Here is a 25767-nt window from a genome sequence, read left to right on the forward strand (position 1 = left end):
CCCTACCCCTAATTCTCTAAAAAGCATACTAATTAAGGATTACTAAGGGGATTCAAACCGGTACATTTTCAGTGGACTTAAATGAAAAGCAAATACAGTAGGTCTGCTACAAAACAGGTTTGTTCTTACAAGTGATCCTCAAAAACATTCCCAAATAAAATGGCCTCATCTTTCCCATAGTTTCCTGGACAGATCCCCAGAAAAGAGAACTTTCTTTGAATATTGCCAGGATTAGAAATTCACACTAGTCCTGCAACCTGTTCGACATCTCACAACTCCCCTTGTTTGGGTATATCTAAGAAATGACACAGTGCCAGAAATGTTAGCAATCACGGCCCTGCTAACATGCTCTGAACTGATCAGACCAATCACAGCAGTCTTCAGGGACTTCTGTTAACAGGGGCCCGATTGTGCATTCTGCTTCAAGATCAATTAAATATACTTCACTGATGGTAGTTCTGAAACCCAACACTGGGTGCACAGCAGGACTAGTGTGAGTTTCTCATGTCATTGTATGGGCACGCTGGGTTAGGATAGGACTAGGAGATCTCTTCAGACAAGCACATTACCTTGTACATACAGTTGTTAGAAAGAAATGTAAAGTAACTGGGGCTTAACTGAGCCAACAAATATAGGATCACTAATAGGATGCATCAAATTTAAATGGAAAGCTGTCCAAATAAGATATCCATAACGACTATCCAAAATAACAAAAATAAAATTGATGCATCACAAAAACGGGTATAAATGCAATTCTAGATTACGCTTTATGTGGGTTTACAATTAGATAAATTCACCAAATATTATTAATATTGTTATTTTTCAACTGTTAAGTATATTTTCTGGGTGATCGTTTTCTTTTTTTTCTGCCCCAGGCCTGGTTACCTTCTTTTTGAAGCTCTGCTTGACTTCCCATAGCTGTGACTGGTGTTCAGAGACTTTGACAGAGTCCTGCTTTTTGTTGATTCTGTTCCTCCAGTCTTCTTCCCCGCTCTTCTTGAGAAGGGCTAGCCTAACAAGGAAGAATATGCAGCCTTAGTTTCATTAAACACCTTCTTGGGATTCCTTCCAAACATAGCTTGACAGCCAGTTTATGTTTGTGCGGTCTATATGCACAAAGAAACAGATGCATGCTGTAAAGCACAAGGGAACACAGTGTTCATAGCCATGCAAACAGAGCAGTAGAATTCTCTAGATTTACTGCAAAATTAAAGTACTGCACCAACAATACAAACAACAACTTTTACAGTTTTAACAAAACGGAGATGGGATGCCATTTCTACATTTGTTACACAAACAGTACATGTACATTTATCTTATGCATGCAAATAAAAACTGGCACATTTTATGCCTGGCTTTAACGATGATGGAAAACAACTAGAAATCAATGCTTCCCAATGATGTGTCACTGCTATACACATATTATACTTCTTATGGCACAACGTATATTTTAATATGTGTGTGTGTGCTTAGGAACCACACTGATGTGTGCTAGTGTGAATCTGCACAAGTAAATGTACCTCCAGTATACAAAAGACTTGGCAACGTATTGCGTTCCAATGCCCATGGCTACTCCACTGAGAGAGAGATGGGAATTGATTTTCTCCAGCACATTGTTCACAACTAACAAAAATCTTGCTGATGCAGCATGTATTTATTGATTTATATATATGTGTGTATTCTGAACAGCTGTAAGTTCATGGAGTGTAAATATGTACAGTATACAAGCTGATTAACCACTGTCAGTCTTAATAAAGCCCTATCCCCCAGAGTATTCTCACAATAAACACATGTGCAATGCTGTATTCACACACAAACGCAGCATTTCTAACTTCGGCCACTTGATGTGTCCAACATGTGTCACAAAAAAAAACATGCTTAACAGTGCATCACAATGCTTTCACTGTGTTGTTATGGTATACTGAGCTCTTAGATTTATTTTATTGTAAACTGGCATTTTACTTTTGGATACTTGTTTCCCTTCTGTTACCAAAGTAGACTGGTGGGGGGTATTTAATACCAATCATCTAAATTCAACTAATTTCAACTTTATAATACAGAATTTATAAAAATAAACCTTTGTTGAGTGTATATATATATATATATATATATATATATATATATATATATATATATATATATATATATATATATATATATATATATATATAAGAACAGAACAAAGTATGGTTTCACTAAAATGTATGCAGATTATTAAAATTACAGTTTGGAATGGAAATGCTTTGCTTTTTAAAATATTTTCTACATGCTGTCCTATGGTTCCCATGATCAGTCTAACTTGTTCCATTTGTTCCCATCGGCTAAACTACTTAACGGATTAGAAAGCTGCAATTACTACTCCTTTTGTTCAGTTCTTTGGGATGCTCGAGCCCCACAAGTACGCTGCAACTGACCCACAGTGGCAGGGCTACTTGTGGACTGTTATCTTGCAACAACAGGGTACAGGATTTGTGTTATAAAATTATGAATTCCACAGTTTTCCTCCAACGTGAAGGACTAACAGTTGCCTTAAAGCACAGTGCAAATGCACTACTAGTGAAAGAGCCATTGTCCACAGAGGAGAACTACAACTTCACATCCAGCAGAAGTTTACATAAAAGCAATCCTCTTGTTATTTGTTTAAGTACATTTATTCCAATGTCCACAAAAGCAGGCCCACTGTGCTTGAGGTACAGCATTATTTCTTGCATTACAGAGATCACCACACCATAAAGTGGGGTCAAACAGTCAGAGCAGACAATGTTGTGCAGCACTTCATACTTTATGTCTACAGCATCCAATGGAATCTAAACAGAGTGTGTGAAGGTTTCTATGCAAGTGGAGGCGAGTTTAAAAAGGTGTTTCAAAACCCCCTGCAGTGTTGACATGAAACGCATGACTTTACCTTTGCTGTCTCCCATATCACCCAAATCCAAATTACAGTGTGTGTTTGTATATTACATTTTGACTTTCAGCCCCTCTTGGACAAAAAAGGCTTAATTTTCCAAGCAATACGATGCTATCCAACAGTAAATATGAGTCAGTCACCTCTGTGCGGGACAGCATGTTCTAGTCCCACAAAAGCAAAATAATGAATGTGTGCAATCAACACTTCCTGTTGCAATTGGCACATGATGGATGGAAGTGTTGGATAGCACTGATACTTCAATTTTACATTAATTGGGTTTACAAGAAATTGATAAAATGTTGATTTTGGAACACTGTGATATAGGAATGGGCATATCCTAAAAAGTGATTTAAATACAATATGAATATACATTGCATTTTTGCTTGGATAAAAACTCTGCCACCTACCTAACCAATAAAAACACAAGCACAGGTAACCTATTTTTCTTCCAACTTTGAAACAGAATGAGGTTACAGCAGCCCTCCTGCTGGCTCCCCTTGAATGCTCAATGATATCTTGCAGGTCTGTTTCCCAAAATAAATTCCCCGAACTCACGTTAAAACCACAGACGCAGCCTACTACAATGAGAGGCAAGGTGAGCATTATTCACCTGCTGGAGGTTATTTGCAAAACCCAGAAAAATATCCAGATTTCTACTTTACCTTACTTGGAAACAAGAAACTGATCTGGTTGAGATCTTTAAAAGGCTTAGCAATGAATGCATGCTACAAGAACCTAAAAAAGGACATACTTTTGTATTTAGAAAAAAAAAAAGCATAAAAAAACACACACAATCCATAAAAGTAAAAAAAAAAAATACTAAAAGGTTTGTCAGAATGATTTACACAAATTCAACATTATTATTTAAAGCTGTGAAATTCCTAATCCAATCCCTGTTCTTAAACTCAACAGATAAAACAAATCTAATAGTTAACAGCTGTGTTATGAAATTGCAAAACAAAAAACCCAAATTGCATATCCCCAAAAGATAAATATACACTATAAGCACAGCACACACATATTTTCATATGCTTTAAAAAAATAAAAGGTTAAGAAAAATCAGAGCCTTTCAAAAGTACCTGTCTTTGATGGACATTTGTTTGGAAGACATGCTGTCAGGTAGTTCTTCGCTGGTTTCAGCCTGGTTTTCCTTGGCAGAGATGAGCTCAGACTGCACACCGTAGCCCCTGTCCTCAGTGAGCTCTGAAGGCTGCAGTATGGAGGGCAGCACATTGGAAGTGTGAGAGGCACTCCTTGCTGTTGCAGACACCTCTCTGAGGGAAGCAGTGGGTTCCAGCAGCTCTGTACACAAACACAACACAGGATGGCGTTGGAACCTTTTTTTTTCTAGTATGAAAAACCGCTCTTAACCTCAAAAAGATTAAAAAAAAAAAACTAATAGTTTATAGAGAGACAGTTTAACAGCTGTGTTATGAAATCCAGTGTGCTACTGCCATTTGCCAGACAAATTATAATTATTTTATTAAAAAAACAGTATGAAGGGCTCTGGCACAACTGTGCAAATAAGTATGAAAGACACTAAAAGGATCATTTAAACAAGAAATGTAGTACTGCTTTACTGGTCTTTAAACTACACTGTGGACTGCTTGTAACAGTTCATGGAAATACTATTGTTTATTTATTTGGTTAATCTAATCTATCGCGTACACATATGTACTTGCTAAGTTAAATACGTTAGCTTCACTGAAAGTCAAATTGACGAGAAACTGTGAATCAAACAGGAAAACCATAGTGTGTCTATAATGACACGTGCGGGAGAACTGATCAACCACAGTCTGCAATCAATCTTCCTGTTTCAAGACAACAGGAAATAGTTTTCTCTTTTTTCTCTTTATATGCTATTTTTATATCGATACAATACGTACGTATGTGTGTGTATCCATAAAGGGTCAATATTTTAATGAATTTATGTGTACAGTTTGAATCATTTAACTAAATCTATACATTAAAAAAAGGGAAGGGACTAACATGAGGAGAATATGCATAAAATCAGTGGCTCACTTTTACATTAGCTGTTTATCTTAAGATACCACAATTTAAATTGTATTAAAAGCACAAAGGTCTGCTCAATAAACACTTACATGCAAATACAACTTGTTTATATAACAAAAAACAAAAACACCACCACCACATGCCATGCTTTTGAGCAAAACCTGCTGTCTACAGACAAAAAACAACAAAGCCTCACCTGATACTACCGTCTTGGATTTTCGAACACTCTCAGACTCAAAAGGGTCCTGCGAGGGTTGCCTTTCTCTAAGAACCCCCCTTGCCTCCTGTCTCTCCAGCACAGCGGCACTTTCTGATCTCAGGAAACCCTGCGGCTCTGCCGGCTGAAAGGCTTCAGAGCTGAGCTCTTCCCTGCTGCTTCTCCTGGCAGCGTCGTGCCTCAGCTCCCTGATCTCTGCATCCCTCTCGCTCCCACTTGGCTGCTGCTGCTGCTGCTTACCGCCCCACTCCGTAGATCTGTGCTTAATCTTGCTGCTGATAATGCTGCTTTCCTGTGCTACAGCTCCTCTCAGTTCTGCAGGTCGCTGTTCAGCAACAGAATAGCTTTGAAACACCCCTGTGACCTCAGGTTCCTGCTGCTTCTCAGTTAAGTGAAAAGGTTTGAGCTCTGGAGCTGCCACACTCTTCACAGAGGGATCGGTGCTGGCTGCAGTGCCGTGGTGCTTGGGGATGGATCTGTTGTACAGCCCCTGGGTGGAGGACAAACTCTCCTCTCTCACTGCTTTGGATCTTCCAAGTTGTAGATCTCCGGCTAAAGCTGTAGACAGCGTGGCAGCCTGAGATGCTGCTGCTACTGATTTCACAATAGATGGTGATAAAGGTCCTATCTTTCCCCTTGCTCCATTTTGCAGCTGTGGAAGGTAAGTTTTCAGCACAGTTGTTAACAGTAACCTACAATATAATTGTCTGCTTCTTAAAAGAAAGACTGGATGGTTATAATGTCAGTTAATCCGCTGAGCAATCAAAGTGAGCATCACAATGACTCATTTCACATCCTGTTGATCAAAGCGGAGTCTTAGTTTAATGACATTTCCCATAAACAGGGCAGGTCATCGTCACAAATCAAAACAATTTACTGTGTGTGTAAGTGCAGGCAAGAGCAGTGTGCTTCATTAGTGGGCTAGCTTTTGTATATCAAATCTGTGGTCTACAATAACAATCAATCAAATGCAGACCCAGTTCAAGAAATTCTTTATAAGTCAACACTCGCAAGCCTACAGTGTAGGGCATCAAGGGCTAGGTTCTGAGAACCTCAAGAGAACAGTGTACTGTATACTAGCACCAAGTTTCATCCAAATTCGGGAAATCATTATCAAGATTTTTTTATTTTTTTTATTTATATCATACACTCACAGTTTACTAAAAACCGTCCATGCACAGTTTCATGAAATTCAGGCAACTGCCTCCTAATATACAGCATTCATTAGACTGGAACATCACAAACCAGCACTCACAGTAGGTCACCATAACTTGAATCAAACTTGAGAACAAAATGTGAAAATGAATGTCCCTACAACGTTGAAGCACAAGCGGATGAAGAATTCTCACATGCAACGCTTATTCATTTGTATATTCATGTACTTCCAAAGCAGATCTAGTCTTGTTTTTAAAAGCACTGATTTCTGTGTGGAATATGCATCAGGTGCGCGTGTAATAGAAGCAGGGCCACCACATGCAGATTGCTCTTACTTGTACAGAGCACATCTCTCTCTGCAGGTATTCTGGAATGCCATAGGCCACGGGGGGCGGGACTTGGGGCTCTATTTCCTGTTCCAGAAATATCATTTGTTATGAACTCAGAAAATATTTCTTTTTTTCCTTGAGAATTTCTAGGCTCTCTCTTTCTGGATGAAAGCAGTACAATGCAGCGCCATTACTCACAACAAGCATTTCATACGCCACTGGATTTTTCTTTCTTTTTTAATGATATGTTAAACATTGTGTGCTTGAAAAAGTAAATAGTCATGCACAGTATTGAATAAAATACATTATGCATTTTTTTATTTTTTTTTTATTTAATACATGTGCGTGCATGAACTCAAATGAGGCCAATTGTTGGGTCGCCTTCATTGCTTTTCCCGAAGCTTTGTCTTTTCTGTTGACAGAAAACTTCAGTGCAGTGAGTCGATAAGCAATAATAAATCATAAAAACAAAACAAAAAAAAAAACACACACACATATATATTTATTTATATATTTTTTTTTTTCTCTACTCAGATACCATTAGATATAACAGTGTTGCCTTTTGCTTCCATCCCACATTAAAGTATATTTTCACATGATATTTAAACAGTTAAGTCACTTGTGTAGCTCTGACGGCATGCCGCTAACGCAACTAAATGAAGCTCAGGGGTTACTAATTGGCAGAGAGGACATCAACCCAGGCAATTGTCTTTGTGCAACACACCACTTGCTGCAGTGCCATAGGAGTGCTCACTGTACAGAGAAGTAGCTCATTCACGCCTTGTTTTACAAGCATGATACAAACAGATGGAGCTCACCATGACCCACACCTGCTGTTTGTAGAAATACCCCACGACTCTTAGAACGTCCTAAAGTGTGTGCCATTCAAAACGCAGAGCCCGAGACAGAGTTATGGCAATTTCAACCGTGAAACGCCCAAGCATTCTTGAAATGAGAAAAGCTACTTTATTTCTGCAACTAGATTCGGTTTCTTGTACAAAACTCTTTTTTCCTTGTTTAGCAACACAATGTACTGCATGTGAATAATTCTGGTTTGTGAGGCTGGATTTAAAAAATAATGTATAGAGGGGTAGTAAGCATCGTATCATGTGTGATAGAAATTGGCATTACAGGGTTAAAATCTAAGCCTGCTAGGCTCTTAGGTTTGTTGTTACCTTACGTTTTAACACCGTTTTATCTATTCAGATTTGCATATTTCTTTGAAAAAGGGAAGTGACATCACAGTGCTGTTATTGCCGGATAATGGTTCGTTTTGGGGTGCAACATATAATAACCTATTATATACCGTTTTAACAAAACTATACAATTCTGGGTGCTCTTCCAGTACAAAATAATGTTCATCTTATAAAAGGTTTCTTTTCTCTCCTCTGAATTCCATTTTACAGGTCTGATGATTACAACCATCCATACACTTTCTTAAAGTAAATGGGTATATGCTAGTTTAACACCTTACCTCCCAACAATCTTTAAAACTGAACCAATTCCGTCTGAATCCCTCATTGAGCTCTTCTGCTAGTTTCGGGATGGCCGAAGTAGCTAGCGTGATTCTCAAAGAATATTGGATTGTTTGATAAATAGGCAGGTGATCTTATTGGGTAAAGACTTGTACAGGACATTAAGTGATAAACACCCCGCACTTGGCTAAAGTTAGTTGTTCTCCTATTTAAGAGAGTCAGTTTTCCTAAACAGGGTGACTTGGACGTAGCAGATCAGGGGGAGGCAACATTGGCCCTGTACGTTCCAACAAATGTTAACCTATAGGTGGGGTTCAAGGGGCGGAGCTAGGCACCAACAACCTATCATCTCTTGTCATCAATTAAATCTACCTTATTTAAACATTAGTCACCTCTACCTAGCTGTCTTGTGTCTTCGTATGTAGGGTAACCTCAGAGACGGTGCTCCTCTTGGTATGTCGGGTCACCTCAAAGACGGTGGCCCCCCTCCTGTTTGTCGGGTCTCCTCAGCGACGGAACCCCCCTACTGTATATGTTGGGTCAGGAAGAGCCAGAACCTCTTGTGTTAACAACACCAATTCATGTTTTTCTTTCCGGTTCGCGAGCCTCTTCGTATGTCGGGTAACCTTAGAGATGGTGCCCCTCTCGTATGTCGGGTTTATAACTCTGTCAATAAACACTATCAGGGGCCATAGCTCAGCCCCGTGAATATCCAAAATAAAAGGTGGTTCAATGTATATAAATTACTGACATATACAGAGGGCTCTTCGTTATAAGGGGGGGGGGGGGGGGGACTTCTGGGGGGGAAACAAGCATCAGTAGTAAACTATAAGTATATCCAACTTTCTGGTGGAAGATCCGAGGTACATAATTGGACTACCACCTGCATGTGGACATTTATGGTTGTAAATAACCGTGAGAATAATCATCCAGGACCAGAGTTGCCTACACCTGCAATACACATTATTGGCTCTGTAAATACCTGCTCGACTTCTCCCAGTGTGATGGGCTGTGTCTGGTAACGCGTGTTCGCCCTCCTCTGCCGGAGATCGGCTCTGCTCCTGGACGCCACTTTGGTGGTTGTTTGTGACAGGCGATTGAACAGGGCCATCTTTTCTGACAGGCTGAGAGTTGAAAGGTCAGGCTCTTCTGGTCCTTGTTCTTCAGTGGTACCTTTGGCTTCCCTGGCCTGCTCTCTTGCTAAAGCACTCTGCTGTGAAGATGCTTGCAAACTAAGAGAAAAAAAAAGAGAGTTTGTGTTCAAGGCCTTCCCTCCACCCCTTCTCTAATTAGTTGTGAGGTGCTAGAGCCCACAGAGTATAGTTTAAAAAAAAAAAAAAAAAAAAAATAGGGGGGGGGGGGGGGGGGGAGTTCAGCAATGTGAATATCATGAGATGAAAGCAAGAAATGTGTGTTGTGTTCTAATATTGGCATAAGATTGCATCAACTGGTCCTGTCCAATCTGCTTCATTTTGCCAAGGATGCTTATAAAGTTGGTTATTTTTAATGAATCCCCATTACTGAACCTTAACATCACAATTGCATTCACGTGCAGTATGTGACCATGTAAACCCCTCCATACTTAAAATAAATACATTAAAAAACACCTAAAACATGCCAGAGATTAATTATGCTTTGAAAGTAAATCAGTAATATTTTAACCATGCATGATCCAATGTGTTAGAAGAGGTGTACTGGAAAGATGATAACCCTCAATTCCATTTTCTTTGGATTTGAATTGCGTTCTACAATATTTCCACCCAAACTTAACTCGAGATTATCCAGAAATGAGTTCCCAATGGCAATAAGCTAAATGAGTTGAATTTGAAAACTGTGGGGTATCAAGTTTTCACAGGACACGGAAAGGTGATTGTCCAGAGAGAACAAACAAAAGCATTGCTCATGGAACAAGGGCTTACTTCTTAAAGACCTGAAGGTGGTGCTGTGTCACCAAGCTAGTCATTTTATCCAACATTAAATGTCTGGCAGAGTACTGAAACGCACACACCGTCACCTTTTAATTCAAGAATGACTAAACAGTTTTGCAAAGAAAATTAACAACTGAATATATAGCAAGAGTTACAATGGCATTGTGATCCTACCCCTACCCCAAAACAAAAGTCATGAACCTTTAGAAGACAGTTGTTTTCAACAACTAGTTAAGATATTTTTGTTCTCAATGAGAAAAAAATGTATATTTTTGCCACATTAACTTGTGCAGTACATACCACACTATTTACTAGTTTCTTACATATTGACATGCAAATTTAGATTATTTTTGTGCATAACTCTTTACAAGAGATTTTAATAGTAGGTACAAGGAGGTACAAGGTCACTGGACTCCAATTCTTTTGTGTCTGCAAGCTGTTGGAAGGGTCTGCTACTGAGGCTGCAGGGCTTAACAGCAGAAATAGAATCCCTAAAAATAAAGCAACTGGGCTGGCAGCTTAACTCTTTCATCCTCCTGACAAGCAAAGCATCAGCCGGACCGACTCTGTCTCACCAGTGGATTCTCTTCAAAGACACAACCATAAGTAGCTGCTTGTTTGGACTTCCGGGGGAGTGATGATGACAGGTACAGTGCAGATGCAGTAATGAAGAAACGCACAGCACTGTCGATTACGATCACAGCTCTTTTGGTCAACATTTCCTTTCTACTTTTGAAAAGAGCTTTGAAACAGATTTTAAAAGAGTAGAAAGTTACACTGGGAAGAAAAATGACAGGTCCATTATTTAAACAGCTGTAGCAGCACGTGTAGAAGTGTAACACCATTTTCTGGAACCCCTCTACTTACTCTTCAAGAACAATGTTATTAGTGTTGACACCAATGGACAGCCTACTGTCTGTTAAAAGGTTTGTGCTTAAAATGTGTGTGTGCACACAAAGAATTGTACACAAGTCTGAAATGTACTTTTGGGAAAAAAAAAAAAGAAAAAGAGAACTCTGCTTTACTATTCTTGTACTGTATGGAGACTCTGGCCTAATCAAAGTTATGAAGAGTGTACAGGGTGTATTATCTTTTTTTAATTTATTTAATGTAGTTAGTTTTAAAAGATGTTTGTTCTCCTGCACCTACACATGCACGGGATCATTTATTTTTGGCAAGGCAGCACTGTCCATTCAGAATGGTTAGTAAAAAGGCTCAATCTGGCATGCGCATGTCATCCAAGTACCTGATCCTTTGCACACTTGTGCTTACTACAGTGGGGCTAGGGTTTCGCGCTACTGTTGTGTGGACAGTCACTGTTTGTGAGGCAGGGGCTGGTACGCTACACACAGGATGGGGAAAAAAAGGTCAAAAGAAAAGCATGGCACTGGAGAAAGAAAACACAGCATTGAAATCAGTGAAGCAGGAGGGGGAAAAAGTTATACTACAATGGCAGGTTTGTGCAGATTAACTACCGTCTGACAAAAGGAAAATATGAAATAAAGACGCTGATGCAACTGGTTCAGGCAGCTGGCAGAGCAATCAGGACGAGATCATACAAAGAGAAATCTAAGCTGATAGAAGGCAGCTAATTGATAGGAGTTCTCATAAGAGCACTTGTAGAAAACCGAGATGCTGATAAACAGACTATGCATAAAAGAACTATGTTGCAAGTGTTGCAATTAAAATTAAAAACCTTGAATGCAACAACTGAACAGTTACCTACTTAAGCAAAAATCACACAACGCAGTGTTTAATGCACATTTAAATGAACCATTTTTCTACTCGTTAGATATTTTTTGTTTCCGGATCAGTATTAAAACTTCACTTTATTAAATTGCTTTATAGTGCATTTATTCTTTAATGAAACAGCAGGCCCCACACAAAGGGTGCACATCATTTTGGTTGTACATATTTACAATAGTTATAGATTTTAAAAAAAAAAAAAATCATTAAGATCACAGAATAAATACTGTATAGAACACTTGAACAGTAAAGTCCTTGTCAGCATGCGTCTTGTCAAAAAAAAAGCTGTTTATCTGCCCATTTGCACTCTTCTCTCTGAGGTGCTATTTTGTTCCCAGGAGCATCTGGATTCTGCTGAAATCCAGGAAAAAAAATGAAAATCCAGCCAGCTAGCATGATCTATTAACTGTGAAAGCCCCTGGACACTTGCTTTTGATGTCACTAGGTGGCAACTTTCACAACCTATACAATCAACCTGCTGGTACCTTTCTCTTTAAATACTGCAGTGTGTCTTGTCATTAACAGCGGTTGGTTTTACTAAGGAAGGAATCGTTGTGTATGTGTGTGTGCGTGCGTAAACTGCAGCACTCTGCTTCCAAGTGCATTTTTACAGACACCTACGTGGCGGCGATGACGACTTCTTCGGTGGTGACGGGCTGCGTGCGCGAGCGATCCTGCGTGCGTCTCAGGCGCCTTTCCACGGCAGCATTGCGAGAACGAGGCTTTGGCACGGGAGCAGAGTCAATGCTCTTTTCCAATTCCTGAAAACAACAAAGTAAAAATAAATTAAATAAATAAATAAATAAATAGAACACATGCAAAATTCAATTCTGCAACATTTTCTGTGATCATCACTACTATCACATAGTGTCCAAGTATGTTAGTTACATTCCCCTGCCATTGCCTGTAAATACAAAATCAGAATTGTCACCAAAAAAGTAATGACTTAAACTCACCACAAATCAAAATATATAAGAGGGACATACTGAAGGACGGACAGACTGAGGGCTGAGAGAGTGGCTGTTGGAAAAGCTTGGAACAGACAAAACCCTACAACAAAATACCGTTTTATTCTTTGGTCAAGGTTATAAGAAGGAAGGCTAGAAGAGGACCTCCAGTTGGATTGGTAGATAATCTTTAGGCGGTGAGGTGGTGCTTGAGGCCACCTCGCAGAGAGCATGCTATCGAGCCGTTTAGTGCAAACTCAGAGGCCGTGGCAGTAACAGACCCTCCGATCAGAAGAAGGAAGAATAATGAACAATTATAAAAGAGAGCCAATATACTTTTTCAAATACCGATCTGTGTTCACTGGGCAGCCTTATAGAGAAGTGGTTATGTATTATTATAAAGAAGTAATACATTTGGTTTAAATCAGGACCAAAAGGAACTATAAGGCTATGTCATACACTTTGGGAAAACAACTCTGGTGGAAAGTGAGTAAGGATCTTGGAATTTCAACACAGGGAGGGGATGAGTGGATGCGCCACAAGTACAGATGTAGTCACAACTCTGTGAGCTGCCGGCAAAGGATGTTACTCTATGCAATGCTCATAGGAGCTGTTGAACCAACAATCTCAATGGAGCACAAAAACAAGCTGATTACCCTGAAAAGTGACCTCTTGGCAGCAACGCTCATCTTGGCTCTCTCATCAAGTTTCTCCTCATCCGCTGCAAGACAGGGAAAGAGCAAAACAATCGGAATGAAAGAATACATTCACACCACTATCAGAACAAGATGTTTGACAATAACAAGGCTGGAAGGCACTGGAGCACAGCTGTATGAAACCCACAGAGAAAAGCACAGCACAATAACAGGAAAGCATATTAAAACATATTGTCGTTTGGCTACATAGTGGATTAACTGGGGGCGAGTGTACTCTACCTTACCCAAATTAATGCCTGGTTTCTGTTTTCAGTTCATAAAATGTTGCATACTCCAATTGGAAATAATTTATAAATCCTACAAATTTCTCAAAACAAAGAATTTTAGGAAAAATCTTCTTGACTGCCAAAGATATTCATAGTGAGTTGGCTGTAAGTGGGCCTGGGGTTTCCATTTCAACCACAGGCAGAGTATTGCATGGTGAAGGTCTCAATGGTAGCAGGCCAAGGAAAAAATCACCCTTAGGAAAATGGTCAAAAAGGACAAATCGCTTAAAGTGTGCAAAAAGGCATTTGAATGGTGGATATGAGTTCTGGTCAAAGGTTTTGTGGAGTGATGAAACAAAAATCAAGCTACTTGGTCATGCTGATAGTCAGTACGCTTGGAGAAAGTCTGGTGAGGCATACAAAGAAAAGAACATCATAGAGACTGTCAAGCATGAAGGTTTAAATATCCTTCTATAGGGCTGGTTTTCTTGTAATGGCACAGGATATTTAGTTCCAATACATGTTAAAATGGATTCCATAGCATACCAAAAACTACTGGACAATCCTCTGAAACCCTCCGCTACAAAACTTGGTTTAAAGCACAAGTGGACCTTCCAAAGCACACATCAAAATCTATTACTTCAGAATGGTTAAAGAATAAAATCAAGTTACTGGAATAGTCAAAGTCACAAGCTATGTCTAATTGAGAATCTTTGATATGAGTTGAAGGTGGCTGTGCACAACAGAAGTCCCCATAATTTGAAGAACTGGAACAATTTGGAGTTGAAGAATGGTCCAAAAAAAAAAATCACCATAGAATCATGCCAAAAGCTAATTGTCAAATATCCCAATTGTTTAAAAGAGGTTGCTAAAGGTGCCTCAACTAGCTATTAATTTAATTTTCCTTGTCAGCGTACGAATACTTTTAAATTAGCAAATTAGCAAAGCTGAAATAAATTAATTGTAGACATCTATTTCTTGTAACTTTGTTTCATCCACAAAAGCAAAACTCCCGCTACAAAAAGACTTTACCTAAAATTCTATGATAAATTTCTAGAAATGATCAAATTTCCATTGGGGTATGTAAACTTTTGACTACAACTATGTATCTTGTGTGCTCTTTCAATATTGATATGAGGTGTGCTGGAGGCGCAGCAAGAAATGAAGTAGGAAAGAAGGTGGTGGTGAGAAAGTGCAAGAGCCCCCTCTATTCCAACAGAAAACAAACAAATAATAACAACCCAACAAAAACCCTCATGACTGCACTGAACAACGACGACGGAAGAACTCTGACAATATGAGCACTAGCGCTTTTCCAGAATAAAAACGACATTATATACTGTAGGTGTGTATAATGTATATACAGAGGCTTGCGAAAGTATTGACCCCCCTTGGCATTTTTCCTATATTGTTGCCTTACAACCTGGAATTAAAATGGATTTTTATTTGGATTTCACGTAATGGACATACACAAAATAGTCCAAATTGGTGAAGTGAAATGAAAAAAATAACTTGTTTCAAAAAATTATAAAAAATAAATAACGGAAGAGTGGTGCGTGCATATGTATTCACCCCCTTTGCTATTAAGCCTCTAAATAAGATCTGGTGCAACCAGTTACCTTCAGAAATCACATAATTAGTTAAATAAAGTCCGCCTGTGTGCAATCTAAGTGTCACATGATCTGTCACATGCTCTCAGTATATATACACATGTTCTGAAAGGCCCCAGAGTCTGCAACACCACTAAGCAAGGGGCACCACCAAGCAAGCAGCACCATGAAGACCAAGGAGCTCTCCAAACAGGTCAAGGACAAAGTTGTGGAGAAGTACAGGTCAGGGTTGGGTTATAAAAAAATATCCGAAACTTTGAACATCCCACGGAGCACCATTAAAGCCATTATTAAAAAATGGAAAGAATATGGCACCACAACAAACCTGGCAAGAGAGGGCAGCCCACCAAAACTCACGGACCAGGCAAGGAGGGCATTAATCAGAGAGGCAACAAAGAGACCAAAGATAACCCTGAAGGAGCTGCAAAGCTCCACAGCGGAGATTGGAGTATCTGTCCATAGGACCACTTTAAGCCGTACACTCCACAGAGCTGGGCTTTACGGAAGAGTGGCCAGAAAAAAGCCATTGCTTAAAGAAAAAAATAAGCAAACACATTTGGTGTTCGCCAAAAGGCATGTGGGAGACTCCCCAAACATATGGAAGAAGGTACTCTGGTCAGATGAGACTAAAATTGAGCTTTTTGGCCATCAAGGAAAACACTATGTCTGGCACAAACCCAACACCTCTCATCACCCCGAGAACACCATCCTCACAGTGAAGCATGGTGGTGGCAGCATCATGCTGTGGGGATGTTTTTCATCAGCAGGGACTGGGAAACAGTCAGAATTGAAGGAATGATGGATGGCGCTAAATACAGGGAAATTCTTGAGGGAAACCTGTTTCAGTCTTCCAGAGATTTGAGACTGGGATGGAGGTTCACCTTCCAGCAGGACAATGACCCTAAGCATACTGCTAAAGCAACACTCGAGTGGTAACATTTAAATGTCTTGGAATGGCCTAGTCAAAGCCCAGACCTCAATCCAATTGAGAATCTGTGGTATGACTTAAAGATTGCTGTACACCAGCGGAACCCATCCAACTTGAAGGAGCTGGAGCAGTGTTGCCTTGAAGAATGGACAAAAATCCCAGTGGCTAGATGTGCCAAGCTTAAAGATACATGCCACAAGAGACTTGCAGCTGTAATTGCTGCAAAAGGTGGCTCTACAAAGTATTGACTTTGGGGGGGGGGGGGTGAATACTTATGCACGCTCAAGTTTTCTGTTTTTTTGTCTTATTTCTTGTTTGTTTCACAATAAAAAATATTTTACATCTTCAAAGTGGTAGGTATGTTGTGTAAATCCAATGATACAAACCCCCAAAAAATCCATTTTAATTACAGGTTGTAAGGCAACAAAATAGGAAAAATGCCAAGGGGGGTCAATACTTTTGCAAGCCACTGTAACACCTAGGGTTGTTAAGCTGTGCAGGGTGAGGTCTGTAAAAGGTTTTACACTATAAGGTTTAAATTTACAAATAAATATTTTAAAAAGAAATGTCCCTGATCTTTACTGTGATGTGTAGTTTGTACTTCCCTCAGTAATGCAAGCGGTTAGCAAGTTGTACTTTCCATCTGTAAAAGTTTATAGAAAAAAACAAAACAAAAAAAAATAACATACCTTCATTATTTTCAGGACTCAGGCGTGACCTGCAAGTTAGAAGAACAACAATTCAGAATCATAGGATTTCAACTTTTTTCTGTTGGAAGAAAAAGGAGCAGTAAATGCGTAACAGGTTATGGTGTTCCCTAAAAGGGAGAATTGTTGTAATTTAGCAGTAGATTCCTCATGAGTGAAAATGTGATGGATGACTAGGGAACGAGTTGGAACCAGCACCCCGAATAATTTGCTAACCTTATTAGAACTAAAACTGCTTCCAAACAGGGGAAGGACGAGCACTTCAAGAGTAAACAATGAGCGATTCAGAAAGTGCTGTCACATGGGTCAGTTATACAGTGAGTTTACAGTCTCTCGTTAGTCCCTCACAACCCCCGGATTTTCTTAAAGGAATTCAAACAATGCTCATACATATATTCATAATACAATTCGAAAAAAAAAAAGTTGGTTATTTTAAAGAAAAAGGATGAAAAAAGTCAAACACAAAATATGGAATAGTATGTAATGTATGAGGCCAAGGATTGTATTAACCTGTTGTGTTTTCATACAGTACAAAGTATGAGTATCTTAGTTTAAATGAGATTTCACTTTTTTCGCATTATCTGTCATCAGCCTACCTATCTGATTCCAGTCGCTCTGATGAAGTGATAGGCTGAGTCCTAAACCTTTCAGAGGTCTTTCTATTTTCCCCAGGAGAAATATAGCGCCTTGGCCTCCGAGCTCCCCTTTCTCGCTCAGTTTTGGAAGCCGAATCAAGACCTGATGCTGCCAGCTCTACCTCAGCTTCCCTTTAAGCGCATGAAAACAAAATGGCATGGAGAAGAGAGACAAGAGATGGGAGAAAAGAGAAAGTGAAAAAGCAAAAACTGCAAGAAGAAGCTTACACCCCTCCACCCGTTTTTTTTGGTTTAGTTTTCTAAATTAGGACAACATGGGTTAAAAACAATAAAATCCACCACAGCCAACACCATGCATGGATGTTTTGCACATTCCAACTACAAGTCACCACTAGAACAGACACAAAGCAAACACGGCAGGATTAGACCCCATATCCACCCCCACCCAGCTCCCAACAACTGCACACAGTGAGCCAAGCTTGAAGGTGTCATATTTTGGTCAAGGCAGCACACCACTCAGATGTTTTGACATGGTTTAATTTGATGAAAGGCTGATTAAGTCCGTGCAAGTAAAATCACAGCGATTTAACAAAAAAAAAAAAAAGAGTGAGCATTCCAATATACCACCTACAGTTCTTGTTTCTTGCTGGAAGCGGCTGTTTCCAGGTAGGAGTGTATGAGCTGGGAGACTGACACCCGTGTGTCTACTGAGCAGAGTTCTCCATTTTGCACGCGACTGGCTTCAGGACTGTGGAACATCCTCTCTCTCTTTGGGGCCAATTCTAGATTTCTGAAGACCGACACCTTCTGCGCCACTCCAAAATCTGACATGGAGCGCATCAGCATTTTGTGTTTCGTCATCGAGGCATCTTGGCTCGGATCCCTTTGCCTTGCCGGAGCCAACGCTGATCCCCTCTGAAAGTACAGGACGGCCTCGTTTCTTTCCATGCTGTCTTTCGTTTGGGTCTGCTTTGAGGTTTCCACCGCTCTGGGAAGCTCTCCCAAGGTCGGGCTTGATCTGCGTCCAACAGGTGAAGCAAAACTGGGCTGCTCCTCTTCCAGGACCCTGCAGGGGTCGTCCTGGTTCTTCTCTCTCTTGTGGATTTCTGAAGGCAGGACTGCTTTCCTGCTCTTGAGGAGGCACTCTGTTCGGACAGGGTGCTTTTCCTCCAGCAAGTTTCCAAAGCTTTCATCTCCCTTGGACCATCTCTCATTCTCATCTTCGCTCAAACCCTGGACTTTTGCTCCAGAGCTGGAGGCAATTGGCATCAGAAGATTGCTTTGAAAGCATCCATCCCCCTTTTCTACCATTGTCACAGACCTGGCACTCTGAACTGGGCCAGCAGGCTGGACAAAGCCATACACGGGTTTGCGCACTGCACCCATGTGGACAGCAGTGACTCTATCAAAGGCAGAAGTTTCCGACTGAAAAGGCATGTCATGAGGTGGCACCCGCGGATGTCTCATGGAAGCTGTAGTTTCTGTGACAAGTTCGGGGCTTCCTCGAACGCCTTCCGCTTTCACCATCCTCTCTCTAACTTTAATTCTTTAGGGGAAGAAAAGGATCAAACTTAATACCAGCTTGATAGATCTATATCATGGGGTAACCATCTTAAAAAAATAAAAATAAAATAAGATTTCAGTTTGAACAAATTCCATTAAATGGATTTTCAAGATTATCCCAATGCATATTTTGTCAAACATTGTGAAGAGTTACACTTCCTAAATTTAAAAGAAAGCATATTATATTACATCTAAATAAATAAAAACAAATAAACAAACAAACAGAAATACCCCAAAACATTACAGCAGATGATCCTTGCAGGACACATGTAAGCTCCAAATGACTAAATAGCAAATATTATAATCTAGATGCCTACTGTATATAGATGACTGCTGATTGATTGTGTGTAGGAATTCTTGAAATCATATTGCTCGACACTGTTAGAATTATTACACAAATGTAAAATTATACTTTACCTAGCAACTAGATTCAATATTAGAAATAAATACATACATACAGTACATGACAAAATTATGAAAACAAATGATTTTACAGAATGACTGGGGTGTGGATTGCTCATTTGTCCTCAACTAGATCATATTTTCCACTATGCAACAAAGTGTAATGAGCAAGACATCTCACAAGTAGAATGGTACTGCAAAATGCTCTGCTTTTTCTAGGAAAGCCGTACAACTGGGGAGTAGTCTGAGTGAGGTTATCCAGCAACAAACTCATCATCCCCAGTTTCACTGCTTTCCTAGAAAAAAAGCAGAACATTTCAGGATACCAGTCTACTTGAGAGGTCTTACTCATTAAAATATTTTGCACACTTTAAAAAAAAGAGGAGACAATTATCTATTCACAGATACCAGGATATTTAGTAAGTGAGGGATCTGAGTGAGGAAAAATGGGCAATAAAACTCACTTGCTGCAAATCATTTGTTGTTTTCGTAGTTTGTCTTGGTACTGTATACACCTGTATAAATACATTCAAAAGTGATTTTTCATGGAACCATGTGAAAGAGTAATAAATCACCTCTAGGTAACCCTACACTACAAAAAGAGAAAGGCAACACTTCATGGTTTTGAAACATGTTGGCAACATCCACATCTTCTTCCTCCAGAACAAGAATCCTACAACTTGAGGCTGTTCAGTAAAAATCAAGAGCAGTGAATATTTAAACAAACAACAACACAAATTGAATGGGAACGGTCTGGAAATCTTACCCATAAACCTGTACTGTACCTTACACCACAAAAAAAAAAACACACACCATAAATGTAATGCAAAAAATCATCCATGACAAGCAGATCCTCTATATAAAAAACAGCCAGGGACTATAGAATAATTGGCTTGCCATAACTGATTACTTTCCAACTGGTCTATAATCCTTGATAATTCCCTCTGCACAAGATTTAATGGATAATTATAATTTGATTGAAATAAGGCAGATTTGTATTGTGTCGTGTCGCAGAGGTTTGTCAGTCTGCCTCTACCTCACACAAACAGATTCAGTTTCAGTAGAAGCACTACAGAAAACAATTCTGCCAACCCCCCTCTTCACCTGTCCATGGTGCTCAATAAACACAGCTAACCTGGCAGCCACATCTTCAATTTGCTTGAATCAAGCTCCTGTGTCAACAACTCTTTCAGTCACTGAGTCTGCAAATATTAGTGTTCACGCTCTGAACTTATTTGTCCTTTAGTGGAAGATACTAAAAAAACAATTTCTGCATCTGACAGTTCACAAGCTGCCCTGCTCAACACTTTCGCCCTTGATTCAGTTTGTCTTTACTATCCACAAGTTCAAGGCAAACTCCTCAACTGAAATCCCAATTGTACAAGCTTCAGATATTAAGACATCAACCCAAGGACAAAGAGAGAGAGAGAGAGAGAGGGAAAGCATTCAGCCTCCTGTCTTATGATCCTAGCACCCTCTTAATAATAAGGCTTTAACATATTATTTTATCCTTCTTTACTGCTCAAGCATCCAGAACAAAAACCTTGAGCCCTTTTTCAGAAAGAAAAAGTATGACAGTCTGTTTGGATATGTATTCGCTCATAAAAACATATCGATCAAAAGTAACTGGTATGTCACAGCTGAGCAAAAGGCAAGCGTCCAATCAGAATTACAGATGGAAAGGCTTCCCTTGTGGGTAGGGAGTGGAGTTGAATTCAAAACAAAAAACATGGAAACTTCTCTAAGACAACTCTTGGAGCACAAATCCATTTGCAGTGAATATTCAATAACTATAAAAGTCTTTCAGATGTGTGACATGGACACTTTCTATACTGTCCCAAGTTAAACAACTCTAAAATGAAGACACAGTGATGAGGTCTAGGTGCAGTGTCAAAGCAATCTCATTAAGACTGTTAGTAAGAGACTGGGTTCAGTGTTTTCAGACCCCAGCACCTTTACAGTACTTACAGCTATGGCCAAGTTTTGGATCACCGATACATTTTAGGATTGAGATCATTCATAAAAAAACCAAACACTATATGAATGTAACTGTAGATCTTTTATTAGATATCATATAATCAAAGAAACTACAAAATTAAATCACAAAAGTCTACCGGAAGCCTCGATAGTAGTACAGTTAGATTTCTAAATGTCACTTTTTTAAATTTGTCAGTTTTGTATATGGAAAACTACAAAGCGGTATGTAATTCAACATGTAAACATTATTTAGCAGGTTTCATTCGACTTTATGAAGCAGAATTAGTTAATTCTATAGGGTGAGGAAAAACTTTTGGCCATAGCTGTATACACTATACGTACAAGACATGTGCATTTACAAATAATTTTACAGACGACTACAGCCAGTGCATAAAATACAGCTTTGCAAAGTGGAACTGAATGGTGTGTACAGTTTGTTAAAATAAACAATGCATACACCAAGACGGCGAGGCTGATTAGCAGACACACACAGCTGCCAGGAGTACCAGCCTGCGCGGTCTTTCAAGTTCATCTACCCAGGACCTCTACAAGGACTTTTACAAGGAATATGTTTGTGGTGGCATCAGTTATAAAAAGACAGGATGCCGACTCATGTTTGACTAATGCGCTCACCCACACCTACAGACAGTTTCCATCTTTACACACAAAATAAATAATGAAAAATTGCAGTTGCACTTTGCTGAATTAAATTCATACAATGATACTTTTAGCAGAATTGCACGGAAAACGGCAAAATGTAAAAGAGAACTAAGAATTGGGGGGGGGGGGGGAGTATTAAAAAAGGCACACCAAGAAATTATGAAAAAAAAAAAAAGGTAAACATTTTTTGAGGGGAAAAGCACAAACATTTTAAATGTGGTCTGGTTTCAAATTAGTATTATTTGCAAAATGTGAAAAAGAGGAAACTTCTTTAAAATTGTGCATGTGTACCATATCCAGGGAGCCAAACAGTGAGCAGCACACAGTCAAACTGAAGAGCACAACCGGGTCTAAATTCAAAACTCAACCAGGGGCAGATAAAGCAGCTTTAACGGCGGAACAAGCAACAGGAATTCTCAAACCTACCCCCCCTTTTTATATATAAAACGAAAACATAAAAAGTGAACATATTTTTGCATTCTGTGCTTTCGCTTTATTTTTTGTGTAAAATACAGAAGTTGTTCAAATTGGAAACAGTTATTTTTTGCATTCAAAGGATTAGTTAGCGCAGGTTGTGCTATGCAGGTTTTCTCTATGTTGTTTCTTGTTTGGTATGACTGGTGGGTTGGGTTGCTATAAGTTGACGATCTTGGGTGTCGCACAATGTGCTCGGACCACTTTTCCTTTTTTTAACTTTTTTTTTTTTTTTTTTTTTTTGCCATTTTTTAAATCTTTTTAAATGTTTGTTCTTTTTATTTATTTTTTTGGTTTTGTGGGTTTCTTTAAATTTGAGATACATGGCTACTGCAGTTATCCAGCAATGGGGTTACTAAATAAAGTACCCTGGGGGTCAAAATTGTGGATCCAAACACAGCCCTCGACCTTCCCCTGGATGAAAGAGGAGGCCACGCAAAGTTTGGTTGCACTGGCTCCTGCGGGGTCCGAATGCATAAAGGAACAGATAGACAGACAGACATTATATTAAGAATGTGTTGAGGTTATTATAAAACTGATGAAATGGAGTTAGAATGAGGCATGTTAGGGATAGTCTAAGAATTGGACAAGTCCACACCCAGCAATACCTGGAGGGCCAGTTGATAAGAGAAGGTGTCTCGCCTTCTGAATCTTTCTGAAGAAACCACTCACTCTTTGGTTTTACCACGAGGCTACACAGAAATGTGGCAAAAGACAGCTTGGGTCAATCTGGTGCCAAAAGTAAAACAGTACACAAACACAGAGACACACACATAGTGTACAGTACATCACCTCCCATGCTTAGTGCAGTATAGCAAACTCCTCAAACTCTGTCCTCAAACTCTTTACTCTGTCTTCTAGAGACCACAATATACTGAATAAAACTGTATATCTCTGGAAGCCTCTTTTATGTCTATCATAATAGAGCATAGAGATTATATTTCTTCAGCACATCCACAGAATAGTCATTTTAATTACTGCTCCTGGGTGCAGTCTTGGATACAGAGGCACCTGCTGACTGAGAACCTTCTATCAGCCTAACAGTTAGATCTGCCATCTGAAACTGACATGGGAGAGGTAGATGCACTATTTATATATGAAAGAACGTCCAGGATGCATTGCAAGTGAAGCACTGATATGAAGGGCTGTCTGCATATCAAATCAACAATTATCAGGACTGTTATACAAGTCAATATATAGATATAAATGATCTATTATGGTCGCCAGAAAAAGAAAATGGTTGCCCACAACTGCACTGATATTTATTAAATATAAATAAAAACTATTGTTCAAAATAATATTAATGTATACACCAACTTAAACAATAATGCACATCTCCAAGTATGTTTTATTTCCAAAGCCTATATGCAATACTTCTGCAGATTTGTTTTTCTGCACGGAAAAAAAGTTATTTAAATAAAAAAAAAAAAATTAAAAAAAGGGCAGTCCAATACAAAGTTTAGAACAGGTAATAGTGAACAGAACTTTTGTTACCATGCTTGCTTACAATAACTGCAGTACACACTGCCCCAGACTCGATAACTAATCCGCTGAACTGCTGCCACCATGATGGCTGAAATCTCACGTGAACTTTTTGTTGAACACGTTCAGAACACGAAGATTTGAACTGTGAACTGTTTGAAAATTTGAACTGTGTTCTTCTGCAATTTCTGACTCGTTTGCTTCATCTGTATTGCTGCTGCTTCGAGATTTTGTTGGAACTTTTTGTCTTTGACATTTTATTAATCTTCTAATAGGTTTGTCTGGACCTCTGGGTAAGCTGGTGCGCATGCACATAGCCTCGGAATTGCTCAAAACAAACAGCTGTCAGACAGGAGTTGTGTGGTTGTGGGATGCCACTAGCACGACTGCGTGAAAGACAAGCGGCTGTCATTTTTTGAATTGGCAAAGCGGCGTTTACTTTAAGCCTTGATAGATGTGAAAAGTGTCTGTCCGTACGTTGGCAGCTGCAAGATGGATCTCAACCATCTCTTCATGGTAAACATAGTTGTAATTACAGTTACAGTAATACTCACAATGAATTACAATTTATACACAGACAAACCCAAAATATAATAAGCACAATGCTGTAACACTAAGTGCGGTGGTGGGTTTTATCAATAAGCAAATACATGAATGTACTCAATTTCTTATTATTAAGAACATAAAGTTTACAAACTGAGGAGAGGCCATTCGGCCTATCGTGCTTGTTTGGTTGTTAGTATTTTATTGATCCCAGAATCTCATCAAGCAGCTTCTTGAAGGATCCCAGGGTGTCGGCTTCAACAACATTACTGGGGAGTTGATTCCAGACCCTCACAATTCTCTGTGTAAAAAAGTGCCTCCTATTTTCTGTTTTGAATGCCCCTTTATCTAATCTCCATTAGTGAACCCTGGTCCTTGTTTCTTTTTTCAGGTCGAAAAAGTCCTTTGGGTCGACACTGTCAATACCTTTTAGAATTTTGAATGCTTGAATCAGTTTGCCGCGTAGTCTTCTACTTGTCTACTTTTGGGATGTAATTGTTTGCGCCTCTAGTACTATATTTTTAAAAAACAGCCATCCTTTTTCTGTGGATGTTTTCTCTATTTTACTCCAATACTTCTGTTAGTCTGTTTCATACCTTCACTATTTGCCTTTCTAAAAGAATAAAAAAAAGGTATGCAAAATCTGCTTTTTTAAAACGTATTTGTATTTTATATATATTTTTATTTTTGCTGTCCTGTAATGCAGGGACAAAAACATGCTGAAAACTAAAAAATAAACTTTTCTGTTTGTACAGTAGTTGTAGGCTGTGAAGCTTACCTATTGACATAATAAAAAATATTTAGAGGCATTTTACTGTTTTGTGTGTGTGTGTGTGTGTGTGTGTGTGTGTGTGTGTGTGTGTGTGTGTGTCGTGATTCCGCATACAGTAACACAACAATCTGTATGGACAGATGCGCCTGTGGTGTACGCACTAAAAAGCAGTATTATTTTTAACAAGGGTCCAAAGGTATTTCAATAACAAAAAAAAAATACAAAAAAAACAGCACAAAGTGGTCGCTTGTAGGTGAGTGAAATAATATTTACAGTGACCAAAAGAAAAAAAATGGTCACCATGGCAACTAAAATTGTCACTACTTTGTGTATATATTTTTTCGAAAGTTCAACCACTCAATTTACATTATGACGCTTTTTATTTAAGAGCCCAGACAAAACTTTACTAGGCT

The 25767-nt window shown here is 39.2% G+C and overlaps 1 protein-coding gene across 11 annotated transcripts in view; it reads right to left on the minus strand.

Moving 5' to 3' along the window:
- LOC121314100 (supervillin-like) overlaps positions 1-25767 on the minus strand; it is a 97863-nt gene that overhangs the window by 33939 nt on the left and 38157 nt on the right. For 4 of the 11 annotated variants that reach the window (XM_041246998.1, XM_041246994.1, XM_041246993.1 and 1 more), the window contains exons 8-18: positions 18113-19027; positions 17482-17652; positions 16868-16896; positions 13375-13439; positions 12393-12532; positions 11272-11367; positions 9080-9329; positions 6629-6706; positions 5118-5790; positions 3988-4210; positions 886-1012 (exon numbers count right to left, since the gene is read on the minus strand). In XM_041246998.1, the coding sequence (XP_041102932.1) occupies positions 886-1012; positions 3988-4210; positions 5118-5790; positions 6629-6706; positions 9080-9329; positions 11272-11367; positions 12393-12532; positions 13375-13439; positions 16868-16896; positions 17482-17652; positions 18113-19027 (2767 nt within the window). The remainder of the gene's footprint in view (positions 1-885; positions 1013-3987; positions 4211-5117; positions 5791-6628; positions 6707-9079; positions 9330-11271; positions 11368-12392; positions 12533-13374; positions 13440-16867; positions 16897-17481; positions 17653-18112; positions 19028-25767) is intronic. The other 7 variants (XM_041246995.1, XM_041247003.1, XM_041246999.1 and 4 more) reach the window with 5 other exon arrangements.

Source organism: Polyodon spathula, chromosome 4 (assembly GCF_017654505.1).
Source record: "Polyodon spathula isolate WHYD16114869_AA chromosome 4, ASM1765450v1, whole genome shotgun sequence".
In the NCBI taxonomy this organism is placed as follows: domain Eukaryota; kingdom Metazoa; phylum Chordata; class Actinopteri; order Acipenseriformes; family Polyodontidae; genus Polyodon; species Polyodon spathula.